At 43.9% G+C, this 19,564-nt stretch overlaps 2 protein-coding genes across 4 annotated transcripts in view; both read right to left on the reverse strand.

The window, feature by feature from the left end:
• LOC117194005 (la-related protein Larp4B-like) overlaps nt 1-4,327 on the reverse strand; it is a 177,098-nt gene extending 172,771 nt beyond the window's left edge. Inside the window, exon 1 of the mRNA XM_033398640.1 lies at nt 3,958-4,327. The gene's annotated coding sequence lies outside the window, so the exon portion shown is untranslated. The remainder of the gene's footprint in view (nt 1-3,957) is intronic.
• Nucleotides 4,328-10,866: 6,539 nt separating this feature from the next.
• LOC117192824 (activating transcription factor 7-interacting protein 1-like) lies at nt 10,867-19,527 on the reverse strand. 3 transcript variants are annotated; one of them, XM_033397588.1, is made up of 5 exons: nt 19,050-19,525; nt 15,357-15,488; nt 12,307-15,295; nt 11,805-12,247; nt 10,867-11,745 (listed from the first exon to the last, which is right to left on the reverse strand). In XM_033397588.1, exons 2-5 carry the CDS (start codon nt 15,445-15,447, stop codon nt 11,297-11,299), a joined length of 3,972 nt encoding a protein of 1,323 aa, XP_033253479.1. In that variant the 5' UTR covers nt 15,448-15,488; nt 19,050-19,525; the 3' UTR covers nt 10,867-11,296. The 3 variants fall into 3 exon arrangements, with proteins under 3 accessions (XP_033253479.1, XP_033253480.1, XP_033253481.1); XM_033397589.1 differs by lacking the exon at nt 19,050-19,525 and adding an exon at nt 16,274-16,288; XM_033397590.1 differs by having other exon boundaries at nt 11,628-11,745; nt 11,809-12,247; nt 19,050-19,527.
• Between the last annotated feature and the right edge of the window lie 37 nt (nt 19,528-19,564).

Genomic DNA, 19,564 nt, shown 5'->3' on the forward strand with positions numbered 1-19,564 from the left:
TCAGGTACTCATTTCGGAATTCACGCACAACATTTTCAATGCCACAAATGGTTCGACGTATGAAAGAGGCAACCAAAAGGCAAAGAAAAAACGAAAAAAAAGGCGACCGTCAGGGAAATCGCAAAACCCACACAGATGCACGCATACTGAGCTACTTAAGCGCACACAGATACACACACACACACACATGAGTGGGTAGAGAGTGGGTGGAGATACTGAAAGGAGAAACAGTGACGGAGATGGCAATGGCGATGGCGAGGGCGACAAACAAACAGTGGAGCAAACGGATGGGGCTTGTCACTTTGTTTGACTCGATTCGGTTTCAATGAACTGTGTAGCCGTAGTCGGAGTCGCCGTCCGATTCGAGGATATTAGTATGCAGAGCTGATAATCATTAGGAAGGACTCCCATACACGACGCTCGGCAAGGATTACGTCGCAATTTGCATACGGATACCCGAATGTGCCAGCCAAAAGTATCCCATCCAATCGCAATCATTGCCAATTCTCAACTGCAGCGAACAAAGGACCAGAGGAGAACGAGGGGGAACGTTGTGAGTTGCTGCGGAGACCGCAACTCTACAGTTATACCCGATACTAAGTCGGTATTGCTCTCCTCCGGCAGACGCCGCTAATATTAAACGACACGACAAAGAGTGCGTGCGAGAGAGACAGAAAATCAGTCTGAGCGTGACGTCGGGCGCTGCGTATCCAGTGCAAATTGATTTCTGATCCAGATTCAGCAATCTGATAGATATGGTCATTATCTATGATTCTGCGTTTTAAGTTTTCTCGAATGTGCAATATTGTGGATGCAACAGATTTTCGTTCTTTGTGGGGTCGGAAGGGGGTGGGGCGAAATTTTGAGATATACGTTTTATAGTGACATCTTAAAGGATTGTGTGTACCAAATTTGGTTACTCTAGCCTTAATAGTCTCTGAGATTTGTGGATGCCCCAGATTTTCGTCCTTTGCGGGGCGGAAGGGGGTGTGGCGAAACTTTGACACAAAATGGTCAATGTCCGATATCACAGGAGTGTGGATACCAAATTTGGTTGCTCTGGCTCTTATAGGTTCTGAGATCCTTGAACTCATATTTTGCAATTGGCAAAACCGACCATGAAACTTGTGTGTTAGAGAGAGACAGAGCTAGAAAGAATGAAATTGTTTTCTTGATTCTGGCTATAATAATTATACGATCTGGTTCAGATTTGCACTCTAGAAGATATAGTCATCTTCTACGATTCTGCGTTTTTAGTTTTCTCGTATCGTCGAAATTGTGGATGCCACAGATTTTCGCTCTTTGCGGGGCGGAAGTGGGCGGGGCAAAGTTTTGAAATATTCTTGTAGCAGTCACATATCACAGAAGTCTGGATCCAAAACATCGTTGCTCTAGCTCTTATAGTCTTTGAGCACTAGGCGCTGAAGGGGACGGACAGACGGACAGACAGACGGACAGACAGACATGGCTCAATCGACTCGGCTATTGATGCTGATCAAGAATATATATACCTTATGGGGTCGGAAACGATTCCTTCTGGACGTTACACACATCCACTTTTACCACAAATCTAATATACCCCAATACTCATTTTGAGTATCGGGTATAAAAATCTAATATACCCCAATACTCATTTTGAGTATCGGGTATAAAAACTAGCAGCAGCAGCAACAGCAATCTCTCTGGGGAATCCAACTTTTTCTAATTAATGGGAATTGGCCAAAAGAACACTGAAAAGCTTTCAACATCAATGTAATGACAGATCAAAGTGCGAAAATGTGGCGAAATACTCATAAGTGAAGCGGGAGTGGAGGCCCATACCATGGCAAACATCAGAGACAAGATCGAATTTCCTTATAAACCTACATAATTGAACATAAAAAGCAACCTGTAAATTCGCAGTTGTGTCACTTTTCCGACCTTTTCCAAGGCAACTTGTCCTAGCCCTTCTGCGTTTTTATTGCCGCAATTTGTCATTTATCATCCAATTGATGGGCGTGGCGCGGAAGCAACATAAACAAGCTACAAATGGCTGTAAAATACGTTCCCCCTTACCTCTATCTATATATACATATACCTATGTATATATATGGCTATATATGACAGAGAGAGAGAGAGTCCTTGATGATGTATGAATGGAGCCACATCAAAGACTCATTCAGAGCAACTTCTGGTGCTCTGCTCTACTCTTAAGAGTGGCATTAGCAAAAACTATAGCATTGTTAGGGGCTGATGAGAGCTGTCATAAGGAGCTTAATAACTGTAACTAGGGTAGGGGCGGCGGCGACTGGGTGGGGAGTACGTGCCAATGTCCCAAGTCTCAGTAATAAACACACGCACAGCCCAGTTAACACTGGAAATGTGCCCCAAGTGTCAGTCAGGGCAGGGCAGGGCAGAGCAGAGCGGGGCGGGCAGAACATGCAATGAGCGCGAGGTAAAACCAAGAAAATGGGAAATGGATTTTTAGTGCTCGTTGTTTGGGTATTTTTATACCCGATACTCAAAACGAGGGGGAACGTTGTGAGTTGCTGCGGACACCGCAACTCTACAGTTATACCCGATACTAAGTCAGTATGGCTCTCCTCCGGCAGCCGCCGCTAATATTGAACGACACGACAAAGAATGCGTGCGAGAGAGACAGAAAATCAGTCTGAGCGTGACGTCGGGCGCTGCGTAGCCACTGCAAATTGATTTCTTGTTTTTGGCTACAAAAATGATCCGATCTGATCCAGATTCAGCAATCTGATAGATATGGTCATTATCTATGATTCTGCATTCTGCAATTCTCATTTTGAGTATCGGGTATAATGAGTATTGGGGTATATTAGATTTGTGGTAAAAGTGGATGTGTGTAACGTCCAGAAGGAATCGTTTCCGACCCCATAAAGTATATAAATTCTTGATCAGCATCAAAAGCCAAGTCGATTGAGCCCTGTCTGTCTGTCCGTCCGTCCGTCTGTCCGTCCGCCCGTCTGTCCGTCCGTCCGTCTGTCCGTCCCCTTCAGCGCCTAGTGCTCAAAGACTATAAGAGCTAGAGCAACGATGTCTTGGATCCAGCCTTCTGTGATAGGTCACTGCTACAAAAATATTTCAAAACTTTGCCCCGCCCACTTCCGCCCCCACAAAGGACGAAAATCTGTGGCATCCACAATATTGAGGATACAAGAAAACTAAAAACGCAGAATCATAGATAATGACCATATCTATCAGATTGCTGAATATGGATCAGATCGGATAATTTTTGTAGCCAAAAGCAAGAAATCAATTTTCAGTGACTACGCAGCGGCCGACGTCACGCTCAGACTGATTTTCTGTCTCTCTCGCACGCACTCTTTGTCGTGTCGTTTAATATTAGCGGCGTCTGCCGGAGGAGAGCCATACTGACTAAGTATCGGGTATAAATGTAGAGTTGCGGTCTCCGCAGCAACTCACAACGTGCCCCCTCGTTCTTTTTTGTATGTGTGTTCTTATACCCTTGCAGGGCAGTCCAATTTAAGTCGGATTAATATAGAAATGAAAAACAAATCCATGCCCAATCTATTTATAAGAACTATCGTGGTTCAACGATTACTTTCCAAGAAATAACTTTTGATGAGCCTCGGTGTAGAGCTGCCAAAGAGGCGACCTATACAAGGTTTTCTGTTGTCTGCTCAAAGCCTTAGCCAAAGCCATCAAAATCGAGGGTATATAAACTTCGGCCTTCCGAATAGAGCGTCTTGATGGTTCGGTTTTATTTTTGTATAATTACTGGGGTATATGTCTGCTTTTTTTGTGTGAGTGTTGTTCTTTGTGTGTGCTGTGGTAAGCACACATAACGGTAATTTAATTAACATACATAAACACACACACACACAGAGCCAAGAAGGGAATGTAGAGCACAATAAATCCAAGGGACGGAACGGCCTAGCTGGCCGATTGTGTGGTGGGGAGGGGAAACAGTTAGCTTGAGGCACTTACAAAACGTTTCGGCAAAACGACTCTTCGTAATCGATATTCAGTTTCGACAAATCGACTCTTCGTAATCGATATTCAGTCTGTCATCGAATAGGAAATGCGAATATTTGCGAATAACTTTAGTTAGAAAGCACTTGGTATTTTAATTATTTACATTAATTTCGGTTTACCGATCCTATCCACGGCACAGAGTTATTTTCAACAATTTATTTTCGTTTCTTAGAATCTGGCTTGAAGCTGTCAAACAGCGCTCGAGCCTGTTCCTTTATGATAACCACGCACAGCTGTTTATATGCCGCCGGAAGTTGCACGCTTGAACCGTTAGACCGTCGACCGCTTCACTCTTTGCCGGGTCGACACAACCGTTAAGAGGCGCGTTCCGCAAGCGTATGAAGCTAGAGGAGGACTCGACTAACGGTTCTGGGGCCAGTGTTGCCGTGCTGCGAGGCAGCGTCTGCGCAGAGTGAGAGAGAGACAGAGAGAGAGAGAGAGAGAGAGAGAGAGAGCGACCTGCTGACTGACGGAACATCTGTGTTTTTTATACCCGATACTCAAAATGAGTATTGGGGTATATTAGATTTGTGGTAAAAGTGGATGTGTGTAACGTCCAAAAGGAATCGTTTCCGACCCCATTAAGTATATATATTCTTGATCAGCATCAATAGCCGAGTCGATTGAGCCCTGTCTGTCCGTCCGTCCGTCCGTCCGTCCGTCCGTCCGTCCGTCCCCTTCAGCGTCTAGTGCTCAAAGACTATACGAGCAATAGCAACGATGTTTTGGATCCAGACTTCTGTGATATGTCACTGCTACAAAAATATTTCAAAACTTCGCCCCGCCCACTTCCGCCCCCACAAAGGACGAAAATCTGTGGCATCCACATTTTTAAAGATACGATAAAACCAAAAACGCAGAATCGGTGAGGATGACTATATCTTCTACAGTGCAAAATCTGAACCAGATCGTATAATGATTATAGCCAGAATCAAGAAAACAATTTCATTCTTTCTCGCTCTGTCTCTCTCTAACACTCAGGTTTCATGGTCGGTTTTGTCAATTGCAAAATATGAGTTCAAGGATCTCAGAACCTATAAGAGCCAGAGCAACCAAATTTGGTATCCACACTCCTGTGATATCGGACCTTGACCGTTTCGTGTCCAAATTTCGCCACACCCCCTTCCGCCCCCGCAAAGGACGAAAATCTGGGGCATCCACAAATCTCAGAGACTATTAGGCTAGAGTAACAAAATTTGGTATCCGCACTTCTGTTAGATCTCACTATAAAACGTATATCTCAGAATTTCGCCCCACCCCCTTTCGCCCCCACAAAGGACGAAAATCTGTTGCATCCACAATATTGCACATTCAAGAAAACTAAAAACGCAGAATCATAGATAACGACCATATCTATCAGATTGCTGAATCTGGATCAGATCGGATCATTTTTGTAGCCAAAAGCAAGAAATCAATTTTCAGTGGCTACGCAGCGCCCGACGTCACGCTCAGACTGATTTTCTGTCTCTCTCGCACGCACTCTTTGTCGTGTGGTTCAATATTAGCGGCGTCTGCCGCAGGAGAGCCATACTGACTTAGTATCGGGTATAACTGTAGAGTTGCGGTGTCCGCAGCAACTCACAACGTTCCACCTCGTTTTGTTATTATGCGGGCAGCAGGCAGAAGAGAGGCAACGACAACGACTTCAATTCGATTGTGGTGAATGGATCATACAGAATACAGTTGTTTCAATAAATACCTGTCGAATAATTGATGGCCCACACAGAGCTGAGGGTACTCTGATTGGAATTAACCGTACTGTTGGCCTGGTGGTTCACGGATAGCGTAAGGCTGCCACGGAAGACTGAAGCCCAGCCACTCACACTGGCACAAGTACGTATCGTATCCGTCGTATCCTTGCCCGGACTGGTATAAGTACTGTGTGCCCCGACGAACTAATGTCAAGGTTTTTGGCTGCTGTTCAAAGTCCCCACAGCACGTCACGTGGCACGGGCACGGACAGGCGGTTGGGGATGGAGCGTAGAGACGATTATGCCACTACCAGGCCAATCCTGCCACTCTCTGTCTCTCGCTGTTCCGTGCATCTTTCTCTCCGCCGTACTGCTGCCTCGCATGAATGAGCAAAAAAGTCGCGACAAGCCCAGTTCCAAAGCCAATGTCAAGTGCAAGCGGAAGCCAGGGTAGAGGCAAAATCACTTTACATGCACCACGACTACCCCCACTCCCGACAACAGCCTTCACTTTGGGTACTATTGGGGCCAATGGCGATGGGCACTTACCCAAGTGACCCCCAAACCGGACGGCACACTCACGCAAATGGGCGAGCATCTGTGTATATTTTATAAGTCATCGATTGCACTCGTCCTTCACTGGCCCATTCCGCCACTAGCGCTAGACTCAATGAGTGGATGTGTGCTGTGCTGTGCCGAGGGATACTGACCCAGGCAGGTGCCGCAGGTCGGATGCGATTATACGCCAATGCTTCAAATGCTTCAAAAGCAGCATACATGTCGGGTGCATGACGAGGAATGCTCGATGCGTGCTTCGCCGATAAGGACTGTTATCGCCAATACTCAAAGAATATATTTGGTATCTGGCAATTGAAGTACATATGTCACACTCCATAGTTGACCATAGTTATGTTTATATTCACGCTATTTCTCCTATGCTTCGTCCCTGACCTCGTCCCCGCTGTTGTCTTCGTCTATTCCTCAATCCCCTGGTAGGCTGAGTCGGTGCCAGAATCCAACAACAAATACACAATTCAGTCGCAAAAGGCAAAACCAAAATACGGTGCTTGGTCATGACACAGCAAATTTATGTTCGATGACCTCGCACTAGCGAATGGTTCAAAGCGGAATACCCATTGTTGATTCGACTGAAGTCTGGTGGAAAACCACCATATCTTGCGGTGATCACGAAATAGCGGCATCTTTCTTTCGCATAGGTGAGTAGGGAAAAATAGATGGGCAGTACGAATGCACGGCGATATACATATTTATATATATGTATTTATGGATTGTATCAAAGACAATACCAAGATATTGCATCAGGAAAAAATTCCGTTTCAATTTTCATTTGACGCTTCGTGGCACGGGCGTTCGGGTTACCGGTACTTCAATTATTATACCCGATACTCAAAATGAGTATTGGGGTATATTAGATTTGTGGTAAAAGTGGATGTGTGTAACGTCCAAAAGGAATCGTTTCCGACCCCATTAAGTATATATATTCTTGATCAGCATCAATTGCCGAGTCGATTGAGCCATGTCTGTCTGTCCGTCTGTCCGTCCGTCCGTCTGTCCGTCTGTCCGTCCCCTTCAGCGCCTAGTGCTCAAAGACTATAAGAGCGAGAGCAACGATGTTTTCGATCCAGACTTCTGTGATATGTCACTGCTACAAGAATATTTCAAAACTTTGCCCCGCCCACTTCCGCCCCCACAAAGGACGAAAATCTGTGGCATCCACATTTTTAAAGATACGATAAAACCAAAAACGCAGAATCGTAGAAGATGACTATATCTTCTAGAGTGCAAAATCTGAACCAGATCGTATAATTATTATAGCCAGAATCAAGAAAACAATTTCATTTTTTCTCGCCCTGTCTCTCTCTAACACACACGTAGCATAGCCGTCTTTGCTTAGAGTAAAACATTAGCGCCTAGATCTCAGAGACTATAATAGCTAGAGCAACCAAATTTGGTATCCACACTCCTAATATATCGGACCGAGACGAGTTTGTTTCAAAATTTCGCCACACCACCTTCCGCCCCCGCAAAGGATGAAAATCTGGGGATATTCACAAATCTCAGAGACTATTAAGGCTAGAGTAACCAAATTTAGTATCCGCACTCCTGTTAGATCTCACTATAAAACGTATATCTCAAAATTTTGCCCCACCCCCTTCCGCCCCCACAAAGAACGAAAATCTGTTGCATCCACAATATTGAGGATACGAGAAAACTAAAAACGCAGAATCATAGATAATGATCATATATATCAGATTGCTGAAACTGGATCAGATCAGATCATTTTTATAGCCAAAAGGAACAAATCAATTTGCACTGGCTACGCAGCACCCGACGTCTAGCTCAGACTGATTTTCTGTCTCTCTCGCACGCACTCCTTGTCGTGTCGTTTAATATTAGCGGCGTCTGCCGGAGGAGAGCCATACTGACTTAGTATCGGGTATAACTGTAGAGTTGCGGTCTCCGCAGCAACTCACAACGTTCCCCCTCGTCTTTTAAGCTACATATCTTTAAGCTTCATCTCTGACCGCGGCCCGCTGCCTACCTACTCGGGCCCGGTACAAACGCGTAGAAATTAAGTAATTTTCGGTCCGGTAACTTTCTAGACACAAATACACAGTCTTTGCCGACGCACAACTTAGATCGAGACTTGAGACCCTTCTAGGTCGCAAGATTGTAAAACTAACTGCATTGCTTGCAATATTGAAACCTACACATGCAGAATGTGAGAATACGTGTGCACCCACGCATGCTTTACAATATGTTTCCTCAAGTGAAACAGAAATGTGTAGAAGCGAAACACGAGTATGCATTAAAATAGTTTGGAACCACAAGAGAACATAAACATAAATAAACATAAGCGCTGAAAATTAAATAAGAACGAGGGGGAACGTTGTGAGTTGCTGCGGATACCCGATACTTAGTCAGTATGGCTCTCCTCCGGCAGACGCCGCTAATATTAAAGGACACGACAAAGAATGCGTGCGAGAGAGACAGAAAATCAGTCTGAGCGTGACGTCGGGCGCTGCGTAGCCACTGCAAATTGATTTCTTGCTTTTGGCTACAAAAATTATCCGATCTGATCCAGATTCAGCAATCTGATAGATATGGTCATTATCTATGATTCTGCGTTTTTAGTTTTCTCGAATGTGCAATATTGTGGGGGCCGAAGGGGGTGGGGCGAAATTCTGAGATATACGTTTTATAGTGAGATCTAACAGAAGTGCGGATACCAAATTTGGTTACTCTAGCCTAATAGTCTCTGAGATTTGTGGATGTCCCAGATTTTCGTCCTTTGCGGGGGCGGAAGGGAGTGTGGCGAAATTTGGACACAAAACGGTCAAGGTGCCGATATCACAGGAGTGTGGATACCAAATTTGGTTGCTCTGGCTTTTATAGGTTCTGAGATCCTTGAGCTCATATTTTGCAATTGGCAAAACCGACCATGAAACCTGTGTGTTAGAGAGAGATAGAGCGAGAAAGAATGAAATTGTTTTCTTGATTCTGGCTATAATAATTATACGATCTGGTTGAGATTTTGCACTCTAGAAGATATAGTTATCCTCTACGATTCTGCGAGGCAGAATACCCGATACTAAGTCAGTATGGCTCTCCTCCGGCAGACGCCGCTAATATTAAACGACACGACAAGGAGAGAGACAGAAAATCAGTCTGAGCGTGACGTCGGGTGCTGCGTAGCCAGTGCAAATTGATTTGTTCCTTTTGGCTATAAAAATGATCTGATCTGATCCAGTTTCAGCAATCTGATATATATGATCATTATCTATGATTCTGCGTTTTTAGTTTTCTCGTATCCTCAATATTGTGGATGCAACAGATTTTCGTTCTTTGTGGGGGCCGAAGGGGGTGGGGCGAAATTCTGAGATATACGTTTTATAGTGAGATCTAACAGAAGTGCGGATACCAAATTTGGTTACTCTAGCCTAATAGTCTCTGAGATTTGTGGATGTCCCAGATTTTCGTCCTTTGCGGGGGCGGAAGGGGGTGTGGCGAAATTTGGACACAAAACGGTCAAGGTCCCGATATCACAGGAGTGTGGATACCAAATTTGGTTGCTCTGGCTTTTATAGGTTCTGAGATCCTTGAGCTCATATTTTGCAATTGGCAAAACCGACCATGAAACCTGTGTGTTAGAGAGAGACAGAGCGAGAAAGAATGAAATTGTTTTCTTGATTCTGGCTATAATAATTATACGATCTGGTTGAGATTTTGCACTCTAGAAGATATAGTTATCCTCTACGATTCTGCGTTTTTAGTTTTCTCGTATCTTCGTATATTGGATGCCACAGATTTTCGCCCTTTGTGGGGGCGGAAGTGGGCGGGGCGAAGTTTTGAAATATTTTTGTAGCAGTGACATATCACAGAAGTCTGGATCCAAAACATCGTTGCTCTAGCTCTTATAGTCTTTGAGCACTAGGCGCTGAAGGGGTCGGACAGACGGACGGACGGACGGACGGACGGACGGACAGACAGACAGACAGACAGGGCTCAATCGACTCGGCTTTTGATGCTGATCAAGACTATATATACTTTATGGGTTCGGAAACGATTCCTTCTGGACGTTACACACATCCGCTTTTACCACAAATCTAATATACCCCAATACTCATTTTGAGTATCGGGTATAATTACAATCACATACAATTTTGTTTGTGTCTTAAGCAACACAAACGATTGCGCCGCGTCATGAGCTGAACGTGATGCCACCGGATGCCGAATGCATTAAACACCGGAGACGAAGACCCTGGTTCCTCTTGCAGAAAGTTCGCTTGCAACGTATTCGTTGTATGGTTAGACTACAAAATATGTACATATATGGTTATGGGTCGTTCAAGGAAAAACGGAAAAAAATGTGAATATTGACAGCGCGTACTATCGTCCTTCTGCGCGTTTCGAAAGTAAGACTAAAACTATTTTACTCGAAAGTATTTATATATGCTGACGTATAGTATATGGAAAGTGCTGTAGCCTGTTCAAATCACCAACAAAATATGTACAAATGGAAAACTTAAGCAGAGACTTAAGGACAGACTGCACTAAACGCCGAATCAGTTTTGAAAAACAAAAACAAAACAAAATACCTTTGTGTGATACCAGTATTTTTGGATACAAACATAAAACGTACCTTAAGTTCTTTTCTCGATCGAAGTTTTGCTCTTTTAGTATTTATTCAATGTTTGTAATATTTCATCTAAGTTTAGAACTTAGTTATCGGGAACAACTAAATTAAATAATATCATGAATATACAATTTAAAAAAAAAAAAACCTTAGGCCGGCCTTATGGCAAGATAAACGTCATCCGAAAAACGCAATTTCCTCGGGATGGGATTTGAGTAGCTACTTATCGTTTTACACGACTGTTAAATTGTATCTTGACATTGAGAAATGGGCGCTTAAATATGAGCTAATTATTCAGGCTATTTTTAACATCATCGGATAGGCCCGATGCAGATATAAATGTGGGAATTACAATTTTAAAAGAAGCTGAAATGCCACCATAAATAAATTAAATTACATTATAGCTATGGACTATAGGTAAATAAAAAAAATATGATCCCGATTACGACCAGGTTTTGGGTACGCTGAACGATCCGAAGCGCTGATGAGCGTCGACGCCACGCACAGCGAAATAGTAGCGTTGGTTCTCTTGAAACTGGTTGAGCGTGACGGCCATGGGCAACAGCATGGCTTTGACATCGCCCACGTGCCTCCAGGAGTCGGTGCTGCGCTCATGTAGTGTCTCTTGGTACGCAAAAATCTGATACGTTACGCATTCGGCATATTTACTACTCGCATCCTCCAGATTCCAGGAGATGACAATGCCTGTATCCATCAGGCTGATGCGTATGAGAGGCCGCGACGGCGGAAGTTTCCAGGCGGGATTGAAGGGCTGTGCAGGCGATGATGGCAGCGGCGCTGGATGCGAGTACCTTAATCGAGTGGCGGCAGGCGGCGTATTCTCCGACCGTATCTGCATCGTCACATTCGATCCAAGGGAATGGCGCTGACCTGGTGAAGACGTCAAAGCGAGTCAGCCAACGATCGTGGAATCAATTAAATGCACTCACCTACACCATTATTGGTGACTATTTGTCTGGCATTGGCTCTCGTCATTTGCAGGGGCGACAATCTCACAGCATTTCCACTAGCAAGTGTACGACCTGATCCCGAGGCTCTTGTCTCAGACACTGTTGCCCCCAGAGAATTCCTCTTCACGGCCATGTTGGATGATTGCCGTGAATGTGCGTGGCCCTCTGCAGCATTAGCTGAAGCCGCCATAGCTGCCGCAGCATCGTCTTCATCTGTGAGATCAATTACGGCCTTCTCCTTCGGCTTGGCCGGAGCCAGGTTGGGTTGGCCATAATTGACGGCACTGCCACCTGGTCCTCCACTGCTGGTTGAGGAAATGGGTACAGAAACCATACTAGCTCCCTTAGGACCCATTGAGCGCACATTTGTTGCACATTTTGGCCCCTGCTTGACCGAATTGGGACCAGGAACAGGGCGGGTTCTGCGAGGAATTAGAAGAGCATATATTACAGGAGCAAACTTGGTAATCGAATGACTTACGCTTGATATTGTTGCTTTTGGGTTGTATATGGACCACTGTTCCGCATTGCAGCCGCCGATGCAGTGCTTCCTGTGTGCTTTGAGGCATGCATAAGCCTTTGAGGTCCAGGGGCAGAGGTCTGTAAGCGACTTATTGTGGTCTGGTTGTTCACCTGGGCTCCTGGCAATACGTTTCCTGGCACAGGTCGCTGTGGGGTAATCTTCCGCATGCATCCCCTGCGTACAGGAGGCGCAGCAGTAGAGGCAGTCGAGGCAGGAGTCTGATTGTAGGAAACGGAGGAGCGTTGCGTTGGCAGTTGCTGCTGCTGGTTCTGCTTTTGATGATTTTGTTGTTGTTGCTGTTGCTGCTGCGCATTTGAACTCGCGACCGAGCTAGCTGCCCGCATCGACTGCAACGGCGAACGCATAGGAGCTGTGCTCGCCTTCGAAGGATTGCTACTAGGAGGCGCCAACATGCTGCCTGCAGCAAGTGCCTGATCTACAGCACTGGGTGCTGCACTCGGCTTCATGACCTTAAAAGGAATGCCTACTTGCAGTCCAACAGCTCGTGTAATTCTTACCGGTGCCGTGAAATGTGCATTCTTGGTCTCCAGATCCTTCAGCACCCGCTTGTGCACCGTGTCCAGGTCGAGGTACTGTTTGGATACTTCGGCAAGCCTGCGACGATAGATGGCAAGCGTCTTCTCATACTTGTCCAGCTGGCAGCGGATTTCCGCGAACTCGCTTTTCACCATCATACCCTCCACGACCTTCTGGAGGACGAATTCTTCCAGATGATGGCGGGTCAAGTTGTCAAAGCTCTTGCGAAAGCTCTTAAGGAACTCAAGGCGCAGAGGCTTAACGTCTATTTTGCGCTCTGGCTCTGGTTTCAGCTGCAATTTAAGCTCCTTTTGTTCCTTTGTATTTACTGGCTCTTCCTTCTTAACCAACTCGCAGTCCACCTCTTTGTCCTGTACATCCAAATCAATTTGAAGTGTGCCATCATTAGAGCTACTTGAATCGAAATCATCAGTCCTGAGCTTCTTACTGGGAATGCCTTCGTTTCCTTCCTTTTCCGCGGGGCTGGCGTCTAAGGAATCGTGGCTACGCTTGGCCACAGTGGAAATGGGTTCGGTCTCGCTACCATCGGTGGACAGTCGAGACTGCTTTGGCTCCGCACCCACATCTGCATCAGCTTTCGTCTCTGACTCCACATCAGAATTGGTTTTCTCCACGGTGCTAGCCTCCACATTGTTCGGCTCAACTGGTTCGACAGCTTCAGCGGGACACAACAGATTGCTGCTCGAGTTTCTGTCCCCGTCTTCCGTGGCAGTGGTCTTTATGTTATTGTGTGGTTTCAGCTTCTGCTTCTCGAACTGATCGCATGCATTGTCGGAATTGTCCGCTTGCAGTTCTTTGCTTTCAGTGGACTCTATTGGTATGTCATCTGGAGTGGGGCAGGAGGACTTTTTTTCGCAACCCTGGGTTCCCTTATCTTGGGGTTTCTTTGGAGGTAGCTCCTCCTCTTCGTCCTCGGATACCAAAACGATGTCGTTTTCCATATTGTTAGTCACATCTGATTTAATTTCCTTTACCTCCGCAGGATCTTCTGCATCCTTGGGCTTTTCAATAGGTTCAAAGAAGATGACTTCGTCATCCGAGTCTGCATCTTTGAAAGCTCCTTCAGGGGATTTTTTTCCCTTGTACAATTCCAATTCCATGTCCTTCCCATATGACAATGTCTTGGGTGGGATCTCTAGTTCGCTATCTGTAACACCATTAGTCGTTGGCTCCTTTTTATTTTCACTAGTTGTGTCTTCCTTTGCATTTCCTTCCTTTTCCGTCTCTTTGCCAGCATCTTTGAGGGTTTCTCCTGTTACTTCCACTGCGATCACATCAGTGGTACTCGTGGTATCCATTGTTTCCTCCGTCTGAGCTTTATCCTTTGGCTTCTGGGTATCTTCTGAGGCAGCTATCTTTTTAGCTGCTGCGTCAGTGTCCATTGGCTCAAATGAGTTGGTATTTTCTAGGGTCTCCTTGGCCTTATCTTCAGTAATCTCATCTTCAACCTTTTTCTGATCTTCAGCTAGATCGGCAACTGTTTCTTTGTTATCTGTTAGGTCGTCCTCGCAAACAATACACTCCTCCGAAGAATCTAAATCGATGACTTGTACAGTTGAGGGATCCTTACCAGGGGTCCTATCTTTGAGAATTTCCTCATCTGAGGAAATGTCATCTAGAGCATAAGTGGGACTTTCACGAGAAATGACTTTATCCTTGGAAGCCTCAGCGGTTTTCTCGTCGGATGTCTGCGACTTCTTCAAGTCCTGGGAACTGGTGGCATCAAAATCATCTGAACTCGTTATGCTATCCAGAGCATCCAGAAAAATATCATCCGTGGATTGGCTTAGCTTTTCCTTGATCTCGGCTGCAGAACTATCTCCATTGGTTTTCTCCCCAGGTTTTTTCACATGTGGTGCTTCTTCTTTAATTTCCTCCCCTGTCTCGGAATCTTCTTTGTTGTCTACCACTTTTTCCACATAGCTTTCAGCTTCAGCGGAGTTCTTGGGCTCTTCAAAATCCTCCTTTGCTTTCACATTATATTCGATCTCTTTCGCACTAGCTTTAGCTTCAGTTTTCTCCGATTCGCGCGTCACGCTGCTTTCACCCGCTCCGGCTTTTTTGCCTTCTTCTTTTGTGTCAGCTGTGTTTTCCTTTTCGACCACAGGGCTGCTTTCCTTTTCCTTATCGCAATCGTCTGCTGGCTCTTCGACGAATGCCGCCTCGGGTTCTGGCGCAGCCTCTGGGTTAGAAACTGAAGAATCCTTGGGACAATCCACAATTGAACTGATTTTATCCAGCAACTCGTCCAAGTCATTTCCAGCGTTTCGTTTTTCTTTCAAGCCATCTGTTGTCTTAAGACAGGCGATTGCTATTGTTTCTCCGCCATTAGTCAATTCATTGAAATCTTCGTCTTCCCTGGACGATCGTCCCGATCCATTGCCGATTTCTGTAACAATTTATGGCATAAAAAAGATTATTTTTTTTATTTATATTTTATTTTCACTTACCACTGGGGCTGTTATTATCAATGAGTTCCTCGGGGATTGCTCCCATGATTGACAGTTCTTCTAATTCCACGTTCTGGCTTACTTCCATCATTTTATTATGGCGTTTATTTTTTCTGGTTGCAAAGCATTGAACTGTAAAACAATTTAAAAAAAGGAATGTCATTAACTGAGAACCGGATGAAATGGTTCACCAAAGGAATGATTCCTCGTAAATTAATAACCTTAAAGCATTAAAAGCTTTGAGGGAAAAGCTTGTGCGAGCTTTGCGAACTTTCGGCTTGATTGGTGCAAAGGTCTAGAATTGGGTTTACAAAGCATGTCTCATGTCTTCCAAAGTTAGGCCTACTAACGTCCAAGGGACAAACCCTGGAACACCCATCCAGCCCGGGGAAGACCCACCATATTTCGGCGAGACAAGGCTGCTAAGGGATTTTTAATTATTGTTTTTTTATCTCCTAATAATAGATAGTAACACTATCTAAACCACTGATCCCAAAAATCCAAACTCCAAACCAGAAATATAACTCAAGACCACCAGCTTTCTGCCTGACGCTTTGCGCTATTTCGGTTTCGATGTGTATCTATCAAACAAACCATGTGTTGTTGTTGCTTGTTCCGAGCGGTCGGTCGTCGTTCGCTTGTCGGCGCAACAACAACGAAGGGATTGCAGCAGAAAGAAACAAAGCAAAGAAAGGGAAACGGCGTGCAAAAAGAAGAGAAAGGAAGATAAATGAAGGAAACTGGAGGAAAGGCGAAACATCCACAATGTGTGGGATGGGACGGGACGTAAAGGAAAACTTTTTCCGAATCGTCGCTATAATACTAACAAAAGTGAGGTTATGTTATGTCAGAAAACTGTGCCTGCACATTATACATATATTTACATTTGTATCGAAATATTGTTTGAGGTGACTTACTTATTATAAGAAAACTTGGACGGCTTGAATTGTTGAACTCGCCGAGTTCACGGCAGCACTGAAACACAGCGCCGTACCGAACGTCAAACCAGCGCAAGAGAGAATAGTTTCGTCTGAAAGCGGCGAGAGAGGAAAAGAGCACGTACAGCAGTATGTAGGTCGGTGGTCTAGGGAAAGAGGGCGTGTCAAAGTGGGACGATAAGACACGATAGTAATTCTACAATGGAAATCACTTTAACATCCATCTTAAAGCCCTTACGCTTATTTCCAGCCGTACATAATGTACATATGTCTATGTCTGTGCTGATTTTGTAGGGCAGCAAAGAAGTCTGGCCACAGTTGCACATCAAAATGTCCTAGAGTCTACAGCACCTCGCAAACGATGTTTTACGGGTTTCGTCATAGCAAGTTGGCAGTCTCGTTCATGACGTCGTTGCCCCACTGGATGGTCGTACGGGGTAATGGTAAGGGGGTTTTTTAAATTGACCAGGGATCTTCGTTGGTTGACGAGTGAACCCCGCACCGATTTGATAACAGCGCAAAGAAAAAGCAAACGTAAAATAATGGCAAAGGTAGCGCCGCGTTTTTACAAACAGATGCGCTTGAGTGTGTGCGAGTGGGAGGGTAAAATGTGAGAATAGTCTGCGAGAGCGGGACGACCGTATGATTTGGTGCTTGAAATGTAGGGGGGAGCGTAAATTAAATAAATATATTTAGTATTTCTTTTAGTTCCGAATTCAAAGATTATTAAACACTAAATACCAATTACCGGGGCAAAAATTAAAAAGTATACAAACATACATACATAGCTTTGTTTGTAAAACTAGGCGTCATAATAGAAAAGCGGGAGGGGTGGGGTGGGGTTGGAATCTAGGCTTTTTAATGCAGTTAGGACCATGATGCAATTATACAAGGTGGTCTCGTCGGAAGCCGAAGTTCGTTCGTGTTGTCCCTTATCGTCAGTGCATGCTTGCTTGTTGATGATGAAGGTTGTTCACGGACGAATTTTTTGATATATTCTTACCCCTTATGTCCCGACAACAACAAAATTATAAAAAGCATATAAAAAAATACCACAGAATTAGAATTAATCTTTATATATTATGTAAAAGAACATTTTAATATAACTAAAAATGTTGAAGAAAAATTATTAATGGCTGCATAAAATTTAAATATTAATATATCAGTAAAATCATTTTATTTTAAAATTTTAAAACCCACGGGCCTGTTAAGGGTTAATCAACATCAACATATACCGTCTCACTCACACTCACTATACTATGTGCCCTTCACTCGCACTTATTGCTAGCATACCTTAAGGGACTAACTTTTACCGACGAGACCACCTTGTATAATTGCATCATGGTTAGGACCATGTCAGGATACCGGTTTAGAATAGAGTTGAAGAGTGAGAGAGTGAGCGAGATGGAATGAGAGCGAGAGAGTATGGTGAAGAGAGTACGATAGAATAAGAGAATACATATATACATATATGCAGCTATATGTATGTATGTATGCATGTACATATAATTGAATAAAGTTCGCGTAGCGCCGAACACAAAACGACAAAATTGTTGTTAGAACGAACCGAAAGATACAGCAGCAGAGTGGAAAAGCAACAGCCCAGACCAACGAAAAAACAAATTGTGGCGAGGATAGCCATATTTTCTTGTGGAATCTTGTAACTCTAACTCTATGGTCCTACCAGGGGAGTTGGATGCGTATGATCCCATTCCTATTCCCTAACAATATGAGAATATCCCGTTCTCCGCGAATAGTATTTGATTTACTCATAAGTGTTTGCACAAGCAAACAGATACTAACATACATAGATAAAAACATCTGTGCATCTTTGCATAAAACGAAAAAAGCCAAACTGGACAATTGGCTTTAAGAATCGGAATTTCATCTATGGCTCGGTCTGGACCCGCTTGGGCGTTATGTTCATTATATCTGTTTCGCTCACACTCAAGATTACGCCCGCTTAAGCAATTGTGTGTGTGTGAGCTCGTGTGTATATCAGAATGTCTGTGTGTGTGTGTGCAATTTTGCAACGCGTTCACATTCTTTTTAGGTTACGTATCGATTTTGGTACAAAGTGAGGTTAGGTTGAAAAATATCTACGTTCCCGAAAATTCTAGAGATCTGAGGACATGCATGTAATCTTCATAGCATTCTTTATAAAGATCTAAGATAACATTGCCAAAGCGCGAAAAATAAAACTCAACCAAACTAGCTTCAGCCAAAAGTAAAAGCAAAAGGGGCACATTTTTATTCATCTATTAAACATATTAATGTTTGCATGGTTGCCAGGTCTGCAACTCTGGTTGTGATATATTAAATATAATGGAAAATCATATACGTTTATATGTAAATATATAATTGTGACCATATTGTGGAGCAGGGTTGTCGACTGCAATAGGTCAGACAGCTCAACAGATATATATGTGCTTAATGGCTATTGTTAAGCTGTTGGGAACAGGTGCTTATGCCAAGGGCACATGTCGATTTTTCAACATAATCGTTCGAAAAGATAGATCTGATTTGATACTATATACATATCAACATATCCAAAACGAAACTGCCTTACAACTCTGAAACACACAAACAAATGATTTGGGAATGGTGACGACAAACGAAACCAATCCAAATTGGATCACACAAAGTGTAATTCCAATAAACCAGCAAATTAGTAGCTTATATTCTAGAGCCAATACTGGTACACAAGTTAAAACAACTTTAAAATATAATAGTCTCAAGAAAAATAAGCACTTACCTTCTTAGACCCGATAAACGTGTTTATTAACTGGATTATAGTTGTTATAAGGCAAATTTTACGATGACCCAAGCTTTCTCAGGCTGATATTCAATATTTTAAGTCTCGTTAACAGTTTTTTTTAACAGATTTGTTTACAAATCCGCAAGGAGAATCCGCGTCCCGATAGCAGATGCCGCTTCTCGCTGGAACAGTGACCAAATCGGAGTAGCAACAACAAAAGAGGAGGAAAAGAACCAGTTCAACCATTACTAGCTCAAAAGTACTTTCACCTTATCCGAAACAAAACATCTGTTCGCTTCTAGGGGTGGAAAAGTACCAACAAAAGGAACCATTTTTACTAAGCGAAGTAATAGACAATGCAAGAAACTCAATTCTGATCAATCAGTGAGGAAAGTACGACGAACATGTATTTTTTTTTTAGCTATGAATGTTGACTTTATATAACATTAATAAAACGAATCAGTATTTAAAATTGATAGTTCACTCGGCTCGCGTAGACACCAACCACTGCT

The sequence above is a fragment of the Drosophila miranda genome (genome assembly GCF_003369915.1).
Source record: "Drosophila miranda strain MSH22 chromosome Y unlocalized genomic scaffold, D.miranda_PacBio2.1 Contig_Y2_pilon, whole genome shotgun sequence".
Lineage (NCBI taxonomy): Eukaryota > Metazoa > Arthropoda > Insecta > Diptera > Drosophilidae > Drosophila > Drosophila miranda.

What these genes read in the sequence shown, in the direction of transcription:
- LOC117192824 (XM_033397588.1), bottom strand. Translation starts at nt 15,447, where the DNA reads ATGATGGAAGTAAGCCAGAACGTGGAATTAGAAGAACTGTCAATCATG. An exon ending in TGATAATAACAGCCCCAGTG is followed by an intron (nt 15,296 to 15,356) that starts GTAAGTGAAAAT and finishes AAATTGTTACAG; the next exon opens with AAATCGGCAATGGATCGGGA. An exon ending in AGTCACCAATAATGGTGTAG is followed by an intron (nt 11,746 to 11,804) that starts GTGAGTGCATTT and finishes CGTCTTCACCAG; the next exon opens with GTCAGCGCCATTCCCTTGGA.